The sequence below is a fragment of the Balaenoptera acutorostrata genome, chromosome 3 (genome assembly GCF_949987535.1).
Source record: "Balaenoptera acutorostrata chromosome 3, mBalAcu1.1, whole genome shotgun sequence".
Taxonomy (NCBI): Eukaryota; Metazoa; Chordata; class Mammalia; order Artiodactyla; family Balaenopteridae; genus Balaenoptera; species Balaenoptera acutorostrata.
In genome coordinates this window covers 180,360,618-180,373,531 of record NC_080066.1, presented here as the reverse complement: position 1 = coordinate 180,373,531, position 12,914 = coordinate 180,360,618, and the positions used below count along the sequence as shown (strand labels likewise).

At 49.2% G+C, this 12,914-nt stretch overlaps 1 protein-coding gene across 8 annotated transcripts in view; it reads right to left on the bottom strand.

The window, feature by feature from the left end:
- Positions 1 to 8,906: 8,906 nt before the first annotated feature.
- The window catches only part of PPP2R5C (protein phosphatase 2 regulatory subunit B'gamma), a 134,266-nt gene continuing 130,258 nt past the window's right edge, over positions 8,907 to 12,914 (bottom strand). For all 8 annotated transcript variants that reach the window (XM_007178853.3, XM_057542151.1, XM_057542153.1 and 5 more), the window contains one exon: positions 8,907 to 11,391. In XM_007178853.3, coding sequence (XP_007178915.1) covers positions 11,260 to 11,391 — 132 coding nt within the window. In that variant the 3' untranslated portion in view covers positions 8,907 to 11,259. The remainder of the gene's footprint in view (positions 11,392 to 12,914) is intronic.

The window sequence follows — 12,914 nt, the reverse complement described above, 5'->3', positions numbered from 1 at the left end:
CTGCGTGTCAGCGGAACGGCTCAGGACCTGGCTGATTCCAAGTGTTGCAACCTGGAACAGGAATGTACACTTGTAAAATTAGTGCACATATTCCAGAAATATATACGCTCTTGAAATATTTATTTTTGGCACATACCGACATATATAGTATATGATATATATATTCTGTTTGGGGATATTATATATGTGTATGCATATAATATGATTCTGTTAAGCAAACTGTTTTGGAACTTGCTTGTTTCATCTAAACATATGTTTTGAATAACGTTCCATGTAATAACATAGTTTTAACACAGTCTCCATTTTTAAAAACTTTTATGGAACAGTTGAAAGCATAAAATATACTAATCTTAAGTCTGCAGCTCAATACATTTTTATATATGTATACACCCATAATGCATTCTTTTTTCCAACAGATGAAAAATGTTAATCTCCATAATAATAATAGTTAATACATTTAATGTGTTCCAGGCACTACTCTTAAGTGCTTCTCCACATAGAACCTTCTTTTTTTTTTTTTTTTAATATTTATTTATTTATTTGGCTGCCCCGGGTCTTAGTTGCAGCACTTGGGATCTTCACTGACGCGTGCAGGATCTTTAGTTGCGGCATGCAGGATCTAGTTCCCGGGCCCCCTGCATTGGGAGCACAGAGTCTTAACCACTGGACCACCAGGGAAGTCCCCACGTAGAACCTTCTTTAAAGTTTACATACCATTCCATTCTATGGATGGTCGAAGATAAATATAGCCGACATTAGTTAAAGTGGTGAAAATAGATATTATTCAGTCATTACAGACAGCAGGGGAAGAGCTGAGTTCTGTTCTGATTTGCGCAGAGGTGACCGGGGTTTAATATATAAGAGTATAGCTGATTTATGCCTATGTTTATTTAAAATTTTTTTTAATTGCATTTATTTTTTTTGGCCATGCTGCGTGGCTTACAGGATCTTAGTTCCCCGACCAGGGATCTAACCCGGGCCCCTGGCAGTGAGACCGCCACGTCCTAATCACGGGACCACCAGGGAGGTCCCTCAGAGGTGACTGATGTTTTAAAGGGAGGATGAGGGAGTGGGGAGGGGTGTGGGCAGTGGCGCTCAAGTGAAAAATCACCAAGGGTGGGTCAGTGTAGATGAGACCGGGCTGGCTGTGTCTGCTAGCCGATAATTACCCGTCAGAATTCTACCCTCCGTAAAAGTCCTATCCTTCCTGATGAGTCCATTTCAAGGGAGTGGCTTTCAGGTCATTGAGAAAGACACCCCTCTGCTGTGGAAGGTACACATACACCTCAAAGGGACTGAGGAAGGTTCATAATTGTAAGCCCTTCTTAGTAAATGCTCTGAGGAAGGCAGGTCAGGGCCTGTGGTTAGGGGTTGGCTGGAACAAATGGGAAATTCTCCTGGCAGCCTTGGGCTTTCTCAGGCAGGCATTTTAATGGGGGGCTGGGGTCATCCTAGGGACACAGCCTCCTGCTGCTAGAACCGGGCTAGAGTTTAGTCGTCTCAGTGCCGGGGTTTGGATGGAGCCATTATGTGCCAGGAGCTCTAAGTTCTCAGGATGCACCTGTATTTATTTAATACATTCTCTGTGGCTTCTACCACTTTTCACTATGGAGAATAAGGCTACCATGAACATTCTCAGGCTCACAGCCATCATTCTCTTGTGCGAGTGTTACTGGTGGCTAAATTCCTAGAAGCAGGTTTGCAGTGTCAAAGGCATGACATTTAAAATAGTTTTAATATTTAATATTTTAAACATTACCCAGTTGCCCTTCCAAAGAGTTGTACAAGTTTGCATATCCATCACAATAAACATAAATGCTATTTCCTCCCAGCCTCCCCGCTGTGGTGTGAATTTCCTTCTCGGGTCCATGGTGACCAGCTCCTCCCACCAGCGTGGCTGACTTTTCCGTGGATGAGCCCCCGCTTCCCTCGCGGAGCCCTTGTTTTCTCACTGCGAAACGGGGCGAGGACACGTAACAGTTACAGCAGGGGCCGTCTGCTGCGCTTCCTCTGCCCACTTCAAATGATCATTTCTTTAATCCTCCCAAACACCTACAAGGACTGAATCATGATCTGCATTTCACAGATGAGAGCACGGAGGGGGATGGAGCTGGAATCGCAGCCCAGTGTGAAGGCTGAAAGTCGCCTTCCTCCCTGGAGCCCAGCTTCGGAGGGTGAGCTAGAAAGCTGCCATGAGTGGGTGGGGCCCTCTGGCATCTGTCCCAGCTGCCCCTCGGGGGGCATTACGGGGTAATCACCTGTTTGATGTCAATTCATTCTCTTCTGCACACGGGGAGGTGCTCGAGGATAGCGCCATCCTGCTCAGAATAAAACAAAGACGTGTGTGGAGAGAATGGACCAAATGCGTGAGGTCGAATGGCATCACCATTCAGCGCCACCCAGCTGAGCTCGGGGTCGCCTCGCTGCTTCTCCTTCCTGTGTGCCTCCCGCGTCTGGCCGGGGTCTGGGCGGGCAGGGGTGGGTGGAGGATGAGAGCGGTGTTAGGATCCCCGCCACCCGGGTGAGGGAGGCACCAGCTTCGCTCCTGCTAAGAACAGGGCGGGCCACGCACCCTCCGAGCCTCCGTCCCCGGGCTGCCCCCTGGCTTGGCGCTGGGGTGGTGGGAGAGCGCGTGGACACCCCGTCCACCCTCTGTGCAAGGGGACCCTGCACAGCCTTCTCCGGCCACCAGCCTTCCTTCCCTTGCCATCGCGGCCCGACTCCTTGACACGCGGGCGTTGGGAACGCAGGGGCTTCACGCCTGGTCCCCACGGCCAGACGCCCCGAGTCCCAGCGGTAGCAGAGGCTTCGCACCCCGAGGCGGGGTGCACGGGGTGCTCCTGCATGGGGCCCCCACTCTCCCCAGCTCATTCAATTTGAGGGGCTTAGGTGTCTCTTCCCCCCGCCGCCTATCGGCTAAGGTCCACATAACGCAGCGAGCTGGCCCTTGCCGACGTCTGCAGCCTCATTCCTCGGCCACTTGCCCTGGTCCCTCTGGTGAGGGTGTAGCCCCAGCAAAACTTCATGCCTCCCCCATCGCTGGGTCTTTGTACACATCCCTTTGCTTGGAACATTTTCCACCCTCACTGAGCGGAACCCAATGAGACGTCCCCTGCAGCGCCCCGCCCTCTCCCTGTCGTGATCCTGACTTGTTGGGCATCTCTCCGTACAAGCAGGATGTCTGTGAAGCTCGTCACCACCATTACTGTCTGGCCCATCCATAAACCCCGGGATGGGATGAGCAGTGAGCGAGACTCCCTTCCCCACGGCCTGCCTCCTTCAGGGGCCCAGCCCCTCCCCGGCGGGCATCCCAGCATTTTGCACCTTCATCCGCCTGACAAAGTGAGCAAAGTCTGCACCAGGGGCAGAGCTGGGCACTGGGGACACACGATGAAAAAGCAGATGAGGTCCCTGTCTGATGGTGGAGGCGCTTAACTAAGAAACAAATATAATTACAAATTGTATCAGGGCTCTGAAGGAAAGGGGGTGGGCTGAGGGTAACGGGGGTGTCCAACTCGATAGGGTGGTCAGAGAAGGACTCTTTCAGAGAAAACATTGCCGTCTAGACTGGCGGGATAAAAAGAAGTCAGCCAGGCCACTTTGGGGGATGGGATGGGCATGACAGCCTGTGCAAAGGCCCTGCGGTGGGAAAGAGATCATCGGGTGAGACGTGGAGGCCACTGATGGAACACATTGAACACGGGTTGCAGAGGTCAGCAGGAGTCAGATCAGAGATTCTTATCTCCATGGCAAGGAGTTCAGGCTTTATTTAAGTGCCATGTGAAGCCACTCAAGGGTTTTAAGCAAGAGGGTGACGTGATCACCGTTTAAGATGCTCTGGAGAGAAAGCTGTCACACTGTCTAGGGGATGATGGAAGCTGGGGCAAGGCAGTTGGACAGAGATGCACCTGGGAGGCGCGGTCTCTGGGATTTAAGAATCCCTAGTGGGGGAGAATCCAGGCTGTGTTCCGGGTTTGACCAGCAGTGGTGACAGCACCAATTCCTGGGATGAAGACGAGTGCAGGGTCGTGGCTGGGAGGTGGCAGGCGGGTGTGGCCTGTCCTGCCAGCACCGGCCCCTCTGTGTGTGGGTGTCAAGACTGTCCCAGGCACCCTGAGGGCCCAGCGCCCACACGCGCACAGACATCTGTTGATTGGAATTCTCTCCACTGTCTTCACTTGGGTCAAGTCTTCACCCTAGGGGGCCTGTGTTTGATTTTAATTTTTTTATACTCAAGTTTTGCAAGATCAACGGGTGAAAAATATGGGTACCTTTTTTTTTTAAAAAAATAGAAAATGTGTGGTTATAAATGACTGAGCATTTCTGGTACATCCTGTACAATGCACGGATGATTCCAAAAAGCTTTCCTCAAATGTTCTGAGAAACTTGGATTTTAATATGGCATTTTTTTCTATTCAGGAAATACCTAAATTTTTACTTGTTAAAAACATTTCCATATGAAGCTTGTTGCCTATCTCAAGTAAATCTTACATTTTCCTAGAGATATTTAAAAAATTCACAACCTAGAAAGAATGCAAGTGGCAGGCAACATAAAGGACGACCCCACAAGCACACAACTCTGAGATCCCATTAAATACGTACGATGGGCCGGGTGCCAGCGTCCACTAGTTCCGGGCTTTCCTGTCTCTGGGTCTATTTCATTTTCTGTAAAACAAGGGTTTTGAACTAGACCAGGGGTTCCCAGAATTCCAGATTCCACAGGTCAGGAGGCTGATCTGCCCTGTTGCCATATTATTTTTTTCCGGGTGGTGGAGGGTGGCACACGGTATTGCCAACTGTTTTCAAGTAGGGAATTACTAAGAAACTGCTATTTAAAAATTTTTTAAAATTTTTAAATAAATAAATAAATAAATAAATTTTATTTATTTATTTTTGGCTGTGTGGGGGGCTTCGTTCCTGCGCATGCGCTTTCTCTAGTTGCAGCGAGCGGCGGTGGGGGGGGCGCTGCTCTTCGTTGCGGTGCGCGGGCTTCTCATTGCGGTGGCCTCTCTTGTTGCGGAGCACGGGCTCTAGGCGCGCGGACTTCAGTAACTGTGGCTCACGGGCTCTAGAGCGCAGGCTCAGTAGTTGTGGCGCACGGGCTTAGTTGCTCCGTGGCACGTGGGATCTTCCTGGACCAGGGATCGAACCCGTGTCCCCTGTGTTGGCAGGAGGATTCTTAACCACTGCGCCAGCAGGGAAGTCCTGCTTGCCATTTCCTGAAGGTTTAATGCCAAGAGTGGAGGAAAAGCATGTCAGTTAAAGGGTAGATAGGGCTTTAATGGAAGGGAACCGGCTCGTTGCCCTTTCGTCTTGAGTACGGGGGAGCCCTTTATCATGCCCAGCACTGGTGTGTGCAGACTGGTGGTGGGAACCCGTGCACAGCCATCAGAGATACGACACGGTCCCAGCATCACCTTAGGTGGAGAAGATCTGGGGTCTCAAATCATGTCGGCACGAGCAAGGGGCCAGGAATTGGGAGACGTGGCTTTTACGCTCACTGAGCCTCCAGGGACCTGGGTCTCCTCACCCACGAAACAAGTTGCTATGGGATGAAGTCATGCCAGTCTCCAGGCTGGAGAAGAAAGCTCGTGAGGGACGTAGATGTAAGTTACGGTTACTGGATTGCTTCTTGGTTTGGGCAGTGGGCCTGTTCATTGTGTTATGAATGAGTAAGTGAAGTCAGGAAGTCTCTTTTGCCAGAGATTCCCACCCTGGAGACTTTGCCTGGGCCCTTACCTTGCCAGACTGATAACCGAGACGACTGGTTACCTAGACACCTCCCCTTCCGCTACTCATTACCAGCATGTCCTTTGCCAAATGGCCTATTCTAGATGCCTAGGGAGCAATGAACACATTTCCCCCACATTCAGACTCTGAGTTGAAGGGGAGAAAAATAAAGCAAGGCGTAGTTCCATATTTATTTGATGTTGGTATTAAATGCAAGTCATCCCTCAGCCATTTCAAGGTTTGGAGCTACTGCCTCTTAGGACGATGGAGACCTGCCCCGACTCTTTAGGTTCTGTCCTTCCGCCGGGCAGCTGACGAATCTCGTCTCTGGAAGCGTCTACTTCTCACAGTTTAGCCGCAGCCCCTTCCTCTCCGTTTGCAAGTGGCTGTGCGGCGGGAAGAGCTTTGAGTCAGAGGCCGTGCACGCATGAGCCGCCGGCCCCCTTCTCTCCCCGTGCTCACCGTGGCCGGGCCGGTTAACGAACCTCTCTGTGCTTCCAGCTCCTCGATGGCCAGGCAGCTGTGCCCCGAAGAGCTCTCCTTGCCCAAACAGGGGTCTGCCCTTTGCTCCCGGCAGGTCACCTCTAAGCCCTGGGAAGGTCCTGCCTGATGATGGTGTCCGTGTTGGCCCGGGGGCCTTGGGCCTCGCTGGATAGTCTGTGCTAACAGTGGGATTTGGGCTGGGGGGCTCGGACCGCACGGAATCAGCTCCACCTTTGGAGGGGCTGGACGCTAGTCAGCCAGTCAATGTGACCGACCCCCGGACGCCAAGGCTGAGGCCACACTGGCTGGGAGGAGTGGGCTGTCCGCACGACTCCATGGGGAGGGGACGGTGGCGAGCTCCGAGCCGGGTCTCCGGACCACCCCGCTGGCCCGTGCATCTCTCCCCGCGCTGATTTCCATCTGGACCCTTTCGCTGTCATACATCGTCACCGTGAGTACAAGAGCTGTGCTCACTTGTGCGTGTACTGCCAGGGAATTAAGCTCACGTGTGCGTGTACTGCCAGGGAATTAGTGCACCTGAGCGTGCTCTCGGGGACGCCCCTAACTTGCCAACAGCCCTCCCACGGACGGTCTCAGAAGTGTCAGGCTGGGCGCGGGGTCTGGGGAGGCCTGTTTCTCCCCCGGCCCATGGTGCCTGTTACCGCCACCTGCCCTGGAGTTGGGTTTTGCTCAAGTTCATTCTCCACAGCAGGCCTTCTAAAAAATCATATTTATTTATTTACTTATTTGTTTTGGCTGCGCCGGGTCTTAGTTGCGGCGTGTGGGATCTAGTTCCCCGACCAGGGATCGAACCCGGGCCCCCTGCATGGGGAACGTGGAGTCTTACCCACTGGACCACCAGGAAGTCTTTTTATTCCAGTCTTCTTGAAACGCAAGAAGAAATATTTCTGAAAGAAGCAACCTCTAGGTTTCCTGGTAAGAGCGTTCACTACGGAAGCATCTGGATTCTGACAACACTGAAAAAAAGAAAGCTTTAGAGCTGTTCATTCACCAGTAACACTTGCTCTGGCTATGCCTTGCCCTTGGCTCCTGGCCAGCCGCGGCGTGGCGCACACCGGGGCCCGGCTCGGCGGCTTGCGGGAGGCTGGACTCCCGGTCGGGGGGAGGCGCCCTTACTCTGGTGTCGGTGCGCTCACCCCGCGGTAACTGCTGACGAGGACCGTTTTCGGTAAGGTCTGCACACCCTCCAAGCTGGCGTGTGCAGAACAGCTTCCCTGGGGCTCTTGCCTGCTTGGGCTGGGAGTGGGCGCTTCAGCTCACAGCCAGCCGGAGTGGGCCTTGGGGCTGCAGGAGGGAGTCAGCAGGCGCCCTTGAATTTACAATTAATTTGAGGCAGGTTTCTAGAAAATGCACTTGGAGACAGCAATGAAGACTCTAGTCAGGTTGCCAGCCCTGACGGAGATCAGCCTTAGCCTGGCTTCTCACTGTGACATTTTGGTGCCGGGGTCCGCCCTACCCGGCCCCTTGCCCAGTGCCCCCTCGCCTGCATATTCTGACTCTGTGTGCAGTGCCAGTGTGAGCACATCGGGGTGTGTCTGTGTCAGAGCGAGCGAGCAAGCCAGCGGGGTGTGGGAACAGGCAGGCCTGGCCTGAGGACACAGCAGTTTCCGCAGGTGCACGCGGGCTGAAGTGCCTTCAGACCCGGGCGCCTGCTCCGAGGTGGAAGCGGGGTATGTGTGTGTCTCCAGAACAGCCCCCATCACCAGATGCTCAGGCCACAGACACCCGGGGACATCCCCTGGCTTTGTCACTGCACCCCAGCTCCAACGGCGACATCTGCACTTCTGTCCTGGGGTGGGGGGAGTCACAGGGACCGTTTGGCAGATAAAGGAACTGAGGGGCTTGGGTCACAGCCCGCCTGCTGGGAGGCCGAGGTCATCGCAGTGACGGGACGGAGCAACTTGATCCTGGACCTGCCCCCAGCGACCTTCCGGTAACAGCACCGGTGAGGACAGCGAGGCCCCAGTAAGAAGGGGTGGAGCAGCGAGGATCCCAAACTCGTAGTCTCAGCCACACGACTCTGTTCCCAGGACTTCAGTGTCTCTTCAGGAATAATTTTAAACATCCTGGTTAGGGCTCAGATAATTCCATTTCTATAAACTGTGTTCTGATTCACATTTGCCTACTCACAAAACAAGAGGTGGTCGTTAAAAGGTCATCTCTACTTTTTCCCATTAGAAAAGTAGAAAAATGATCTTAACAGAGGGCTCAGCAAAGACGTGGCTGTGACGGACGGCAGGGTGGGCGCCCAGCCAGTGCTGAGTGAGGGACTTCCAGCCGGTATCCCTGGCGGGGCCGCCCTGCCCCTAACCGTCGCCGGACAGAGGTCAGAACCGGCTTGCCCAACACCATGGCTAAATTTAGCGTCATGATGAGCAGTGAAATTCACATGTTCTTTATTTAGTCCATATAATACACCATTTTTAGAGTTTTTTTTAAAATTAGATAAAAGAGCATATTAAATGGCAAGTGTATGAAGTTTCTCTTCATAAACAATGTCAAAACAAAAAGTTTTGAATTACAAAATGTTAAAAAATATGTAGGTACTTAACATTTCACTAAAGCATAAAGTTACAGATATTTTCTAAAGAAAAATAATTGTGCCACTTACCTATTTTTGCTGTTTCTATGAACTTTTTTTATTCTGTACATAGGACATTTTGTACAAAATATGAAGTCTACATTTTTATTACTCATTACCATAAAACAAAGGTACAATGTATGTACAATATTAAAAGGAAGCCGTACTAAAGCTGCACTAAAAAGACACTCGGAATAGTGACATTTCTGATGTACAGATACATTTCAGGAAGAGTGAAGATGCCAAACGCAGAACTTTATGAAGAAAAACAGTCACCAGTTTATTTTCAATGTAGTACTTCTGAAATCAATTTGGTACAGAATAAACAGTGTATCTATGTAATAATATGTCAGTTGAACAATTAGCACATGGAATCTGAGTACTAACTAGGAAAACTTTCATAGGCCAAAATATTAAATAATACTCTTGTCAAAGAAAATTAGTTTCTCTCAAAACTTTTTTTTTTCTCCCTTTTTGGTGAATGTTTGTCTTCAATAAAGAGCAGAAGTAAAACCTAGACAAAAAGATGTTCTTATACGCTGAGCTTTCCACATCACCCAAACACTGAGATTTTGCTTTTTCCCTAGGGCAAGAGGAGAGGCTTCCCAGAAACCTCTGTCACAAACATAACTGAGAACATCCAAATCAAGTGTATCTGAGAATCTATCAGCTAAAGACGGAAGTTCAAACAATGGTTTATCAAAATACATAAGACGCTGCTTTATACAATAAAAAGCACCCTTTTTCCCTCAAAAGGAGAAGGCATCTAAACTTTTTTTAAATGATAAATTTCATCATGGTAAAGTGGATGGATACTTGTCAAGTTTCTCAGGAAGTGTTCCTCCTCACAAAGCGGGCTTCTCCCCTTTCAGCTGGGGCAGCCTTCTAATTTAGTACTTGCTTTGAACACAAGAAATCCCCTCCCTCCAAATGATTTTCCTACAGGAAACAAGGAAATAAACATCATCAAAGGATTTAAGTGAAACCAACGGGCAGCAGGTACCACAGCTGCACAGGGAACCATGGCCACTTCTCACAATGTCTGAGTGGATTCCCGAGACCTCAACTAAAAAACAGATCCTGAAAGAAGCCACGTTTTACCTTTGATGCATCAAGACATTTAACATCAAGTTATAGAATCTTATGCCAGAGACAGAAGAAACTAGAATCACTGGTTTAGAGCAGCAGTACGCATCTCAAATAGCTTTCAAGCAGGATAAGTAAGTCAAAATACTGGCCACCCGGAGAGAAATAAAGAACAAAGCATTAAGTTTAAAGATTTTTCTCCTCGTGCTGTTCCATCAAAAACAAAAAGCTTAATACATGCAAGGAAGTCTGAAATATTTAGCAGCATTGAAGACCGATGAAAACTCAAGACGCTGTATTTTCCTTATGAGGCATCTATTACGTGCGCTCTTTTCAACAGAAAGAGACTCCTTGGAAGCCGTTGCTGCTGCCTCCTCCACGAAGCCCTCAGGGCCACACTGTGGGGAGGGGGCGGTGCCTGCCCACAGCACTGTTTCTGCTACTTTTGCCCAAAGACAGCGGTGGCCTGCATCAGGCCGAGAGCTGGCCTCACTCAAAATGATCTCGTCCTAATTTTCTACAAAATGTGGAATTCTCAGAGAATATAATTTTATTAATGAAGAGCCTTGTTCAAGGGCCACAACGTGTAAGTAGAGAGAAATCATTCTGCAAAGAGTAAAACACGAACACGTCACTTTAACATTCCAATTCCAGTCAAGAGAAAGCTCTTTCTAAAACAAATCTCTCCTACGAGCTCACTCCCGGGTCCTGGTCCTGGAACGCAGACTTGGCAATATGGCTTTAGCAATACACAGAAGCAGCAGGACGTGGTACGCATGGTATTGGTCAAAGTAAAGCAGTACCTTAGGAAAAGACAGCGGCCGGGGATTGTCGTGTCACTTTCCCAGTTGAGCTGTGTTGGAAGGATGACAGCAAAGAACCACTTCAATGAGATTAAAAAACAAAAACAAACCAAAAAACCCCAGAAAGAAACTGCTGGCGTTAACAATCACGTGGAAACAATCTCAAGGGTTGTAAAGTCTTACAAAATAGGTAATACTTTTTTTAAAGTGCTCCTTTGATTTGAAAAACATTGATATTATCACTGGACCACCTATCTTAAATGATCGCAAATTCCATTTGGGGAGAACGTGAAGATGACGACTAGGGTGCTTTCCTTCGCTCCGATTTTGGAAAACCGGCTTACTTGGGACCGTGCAGGGGACACCATGGGCGGCACGTGGCGCTGGGTGGTCACCATTGTTTGAACTCCTAGTCTCGAGCTGAGGCGGAAGGATGTTATGCCTACAGAACGGGGCTGGAGAGAGCTTTGACTCGGGTGTAGCTGATTTGTACGGCACAGAGAGCGTGTATTTTCTACAGATCGGAGCAGGACGGGCGCCCGCACGGCGTCGGGGCTAGCGCCCGTCCTGGGGGACCAGCTCCTCAGCGCGGCCGTGGGCCTCCAGGGCGCTCTTGGTGTGCAGGTCCTGGGGCAGCTCGGACTTGCGGCGCACCAGGGGCCGGTCCTTCTTCAGGTCCTTCTGTGCCTGGAATAAAAACGCACGGCGTTGGCTACAGACCCAGCGACCTGGAAGTGTGCTCGCTCCGCACTGAGCCGGCGGTGCCCACACTCAGCGCCTCCCTGGGGATTTGGAGCACACAAAGGGCGGGATGTCTCTTATCACCCTCATTAACCAAGAACGCCTCGTTTATTAAAAGTAACCCAAGGACGGCGTGCATAATATTGGCACTGTGGTCTTCTAAAATGCGTAGTTTCGTACAGAGCATGGAGTACCGCTATTTTGCAAATTCACCAGTTTTAGTAAATCCCATAAATGGTAAAATCTTCCTATCTCATAAAATGTTACCAAAGTCATTTTATGGCTATGTCCCTTCCAGAAGCATGTCAGGAAGTTGAAATTTCCCTTGGAGGTAAATAAAAAGAAAGAATGAATAACATATTTAAACTGGACTCAAAACCAATAAATAACAGGTCTAAAACTTCTATCAAATTTGAAAAACGATACTTAAAATGAGAGGTATTAAATGGGTCATGTAGGGGGAAAAACCCTCTAGAATTCAGAAAAACTGTATTTAATTATTTGTATAAAATTTCCTAATATTAAGGGTAAGATATAAAAGACTCCCTTCTCCATTCCATTTTTTCCCTAAAGTTAGGAAATTTTGGTTTTACTCAACAAAACAAAACGAAAACAAACACCCCAAAACAAAAAAACCCTACATGAATCCCTTTTTGCATGGGGATTTAGAGATCTGTGTCTGCAAAGAAAGGGGGGGGGCCTGATATGGGGTGTTTATACACCGAAAGCGTCCATTTCCATGCAAAATAGTTAAACAAGTTATTCAGTTTTGGAGTAGGGCCATTGCATCAATAGCAGTATCTCTGAAACAAAACAACAAGCCACCTAAATCACCTAGACACGACGTAGGTACCAGTAGGCTGCCCGTGCACGAGGAACTTGAACCAGAACCACGCCTTCCTTTCTGTTTAGTGTCTCCAGCAAAGGGGAGATTATATAAGAGAAGAAGTTACGTTTGTGGTGGTGGTCAAACACCTACCAGAAGAAACCTGTATTAAGTCAACTACTTGACAACAGAAAGACCGTATCCCTAACCACTCCTTACAGCACCCAGCTTGCCAACATCGGTGGTACGACATGCAAAGTGTTAATTCTCTTTGCGTTAATGAAACAGCCAAGGCCTTGCAGACACCATATATGAAAAGTGCACACTTTTGCAGAGCTAATATTTCTTAGGGTTCTTTGCAAATTTATCTCTGACAACCTCAATAATATCAAGGTTTGTAAGGAATTTTCTGTGACATCATTTTAGGATTATTTCTAGAACTGTTATTTGAATATTAACGTTCATTTATGGCAAAGGCAGGAATTCTGATTTCTTTCTCCTGGGAACTAGTGTAAGATGCCTTCAGGACAACCCTGCGTGTCAGGAGACTGTGGAGTCACCCCCCCACCCCCGTCCCCGAGGGGCTGCCTGTCACAGTCACAGTCCTTGTAAGAGTGGTCTCGTCTGTGCAGCGTGTTTGCCT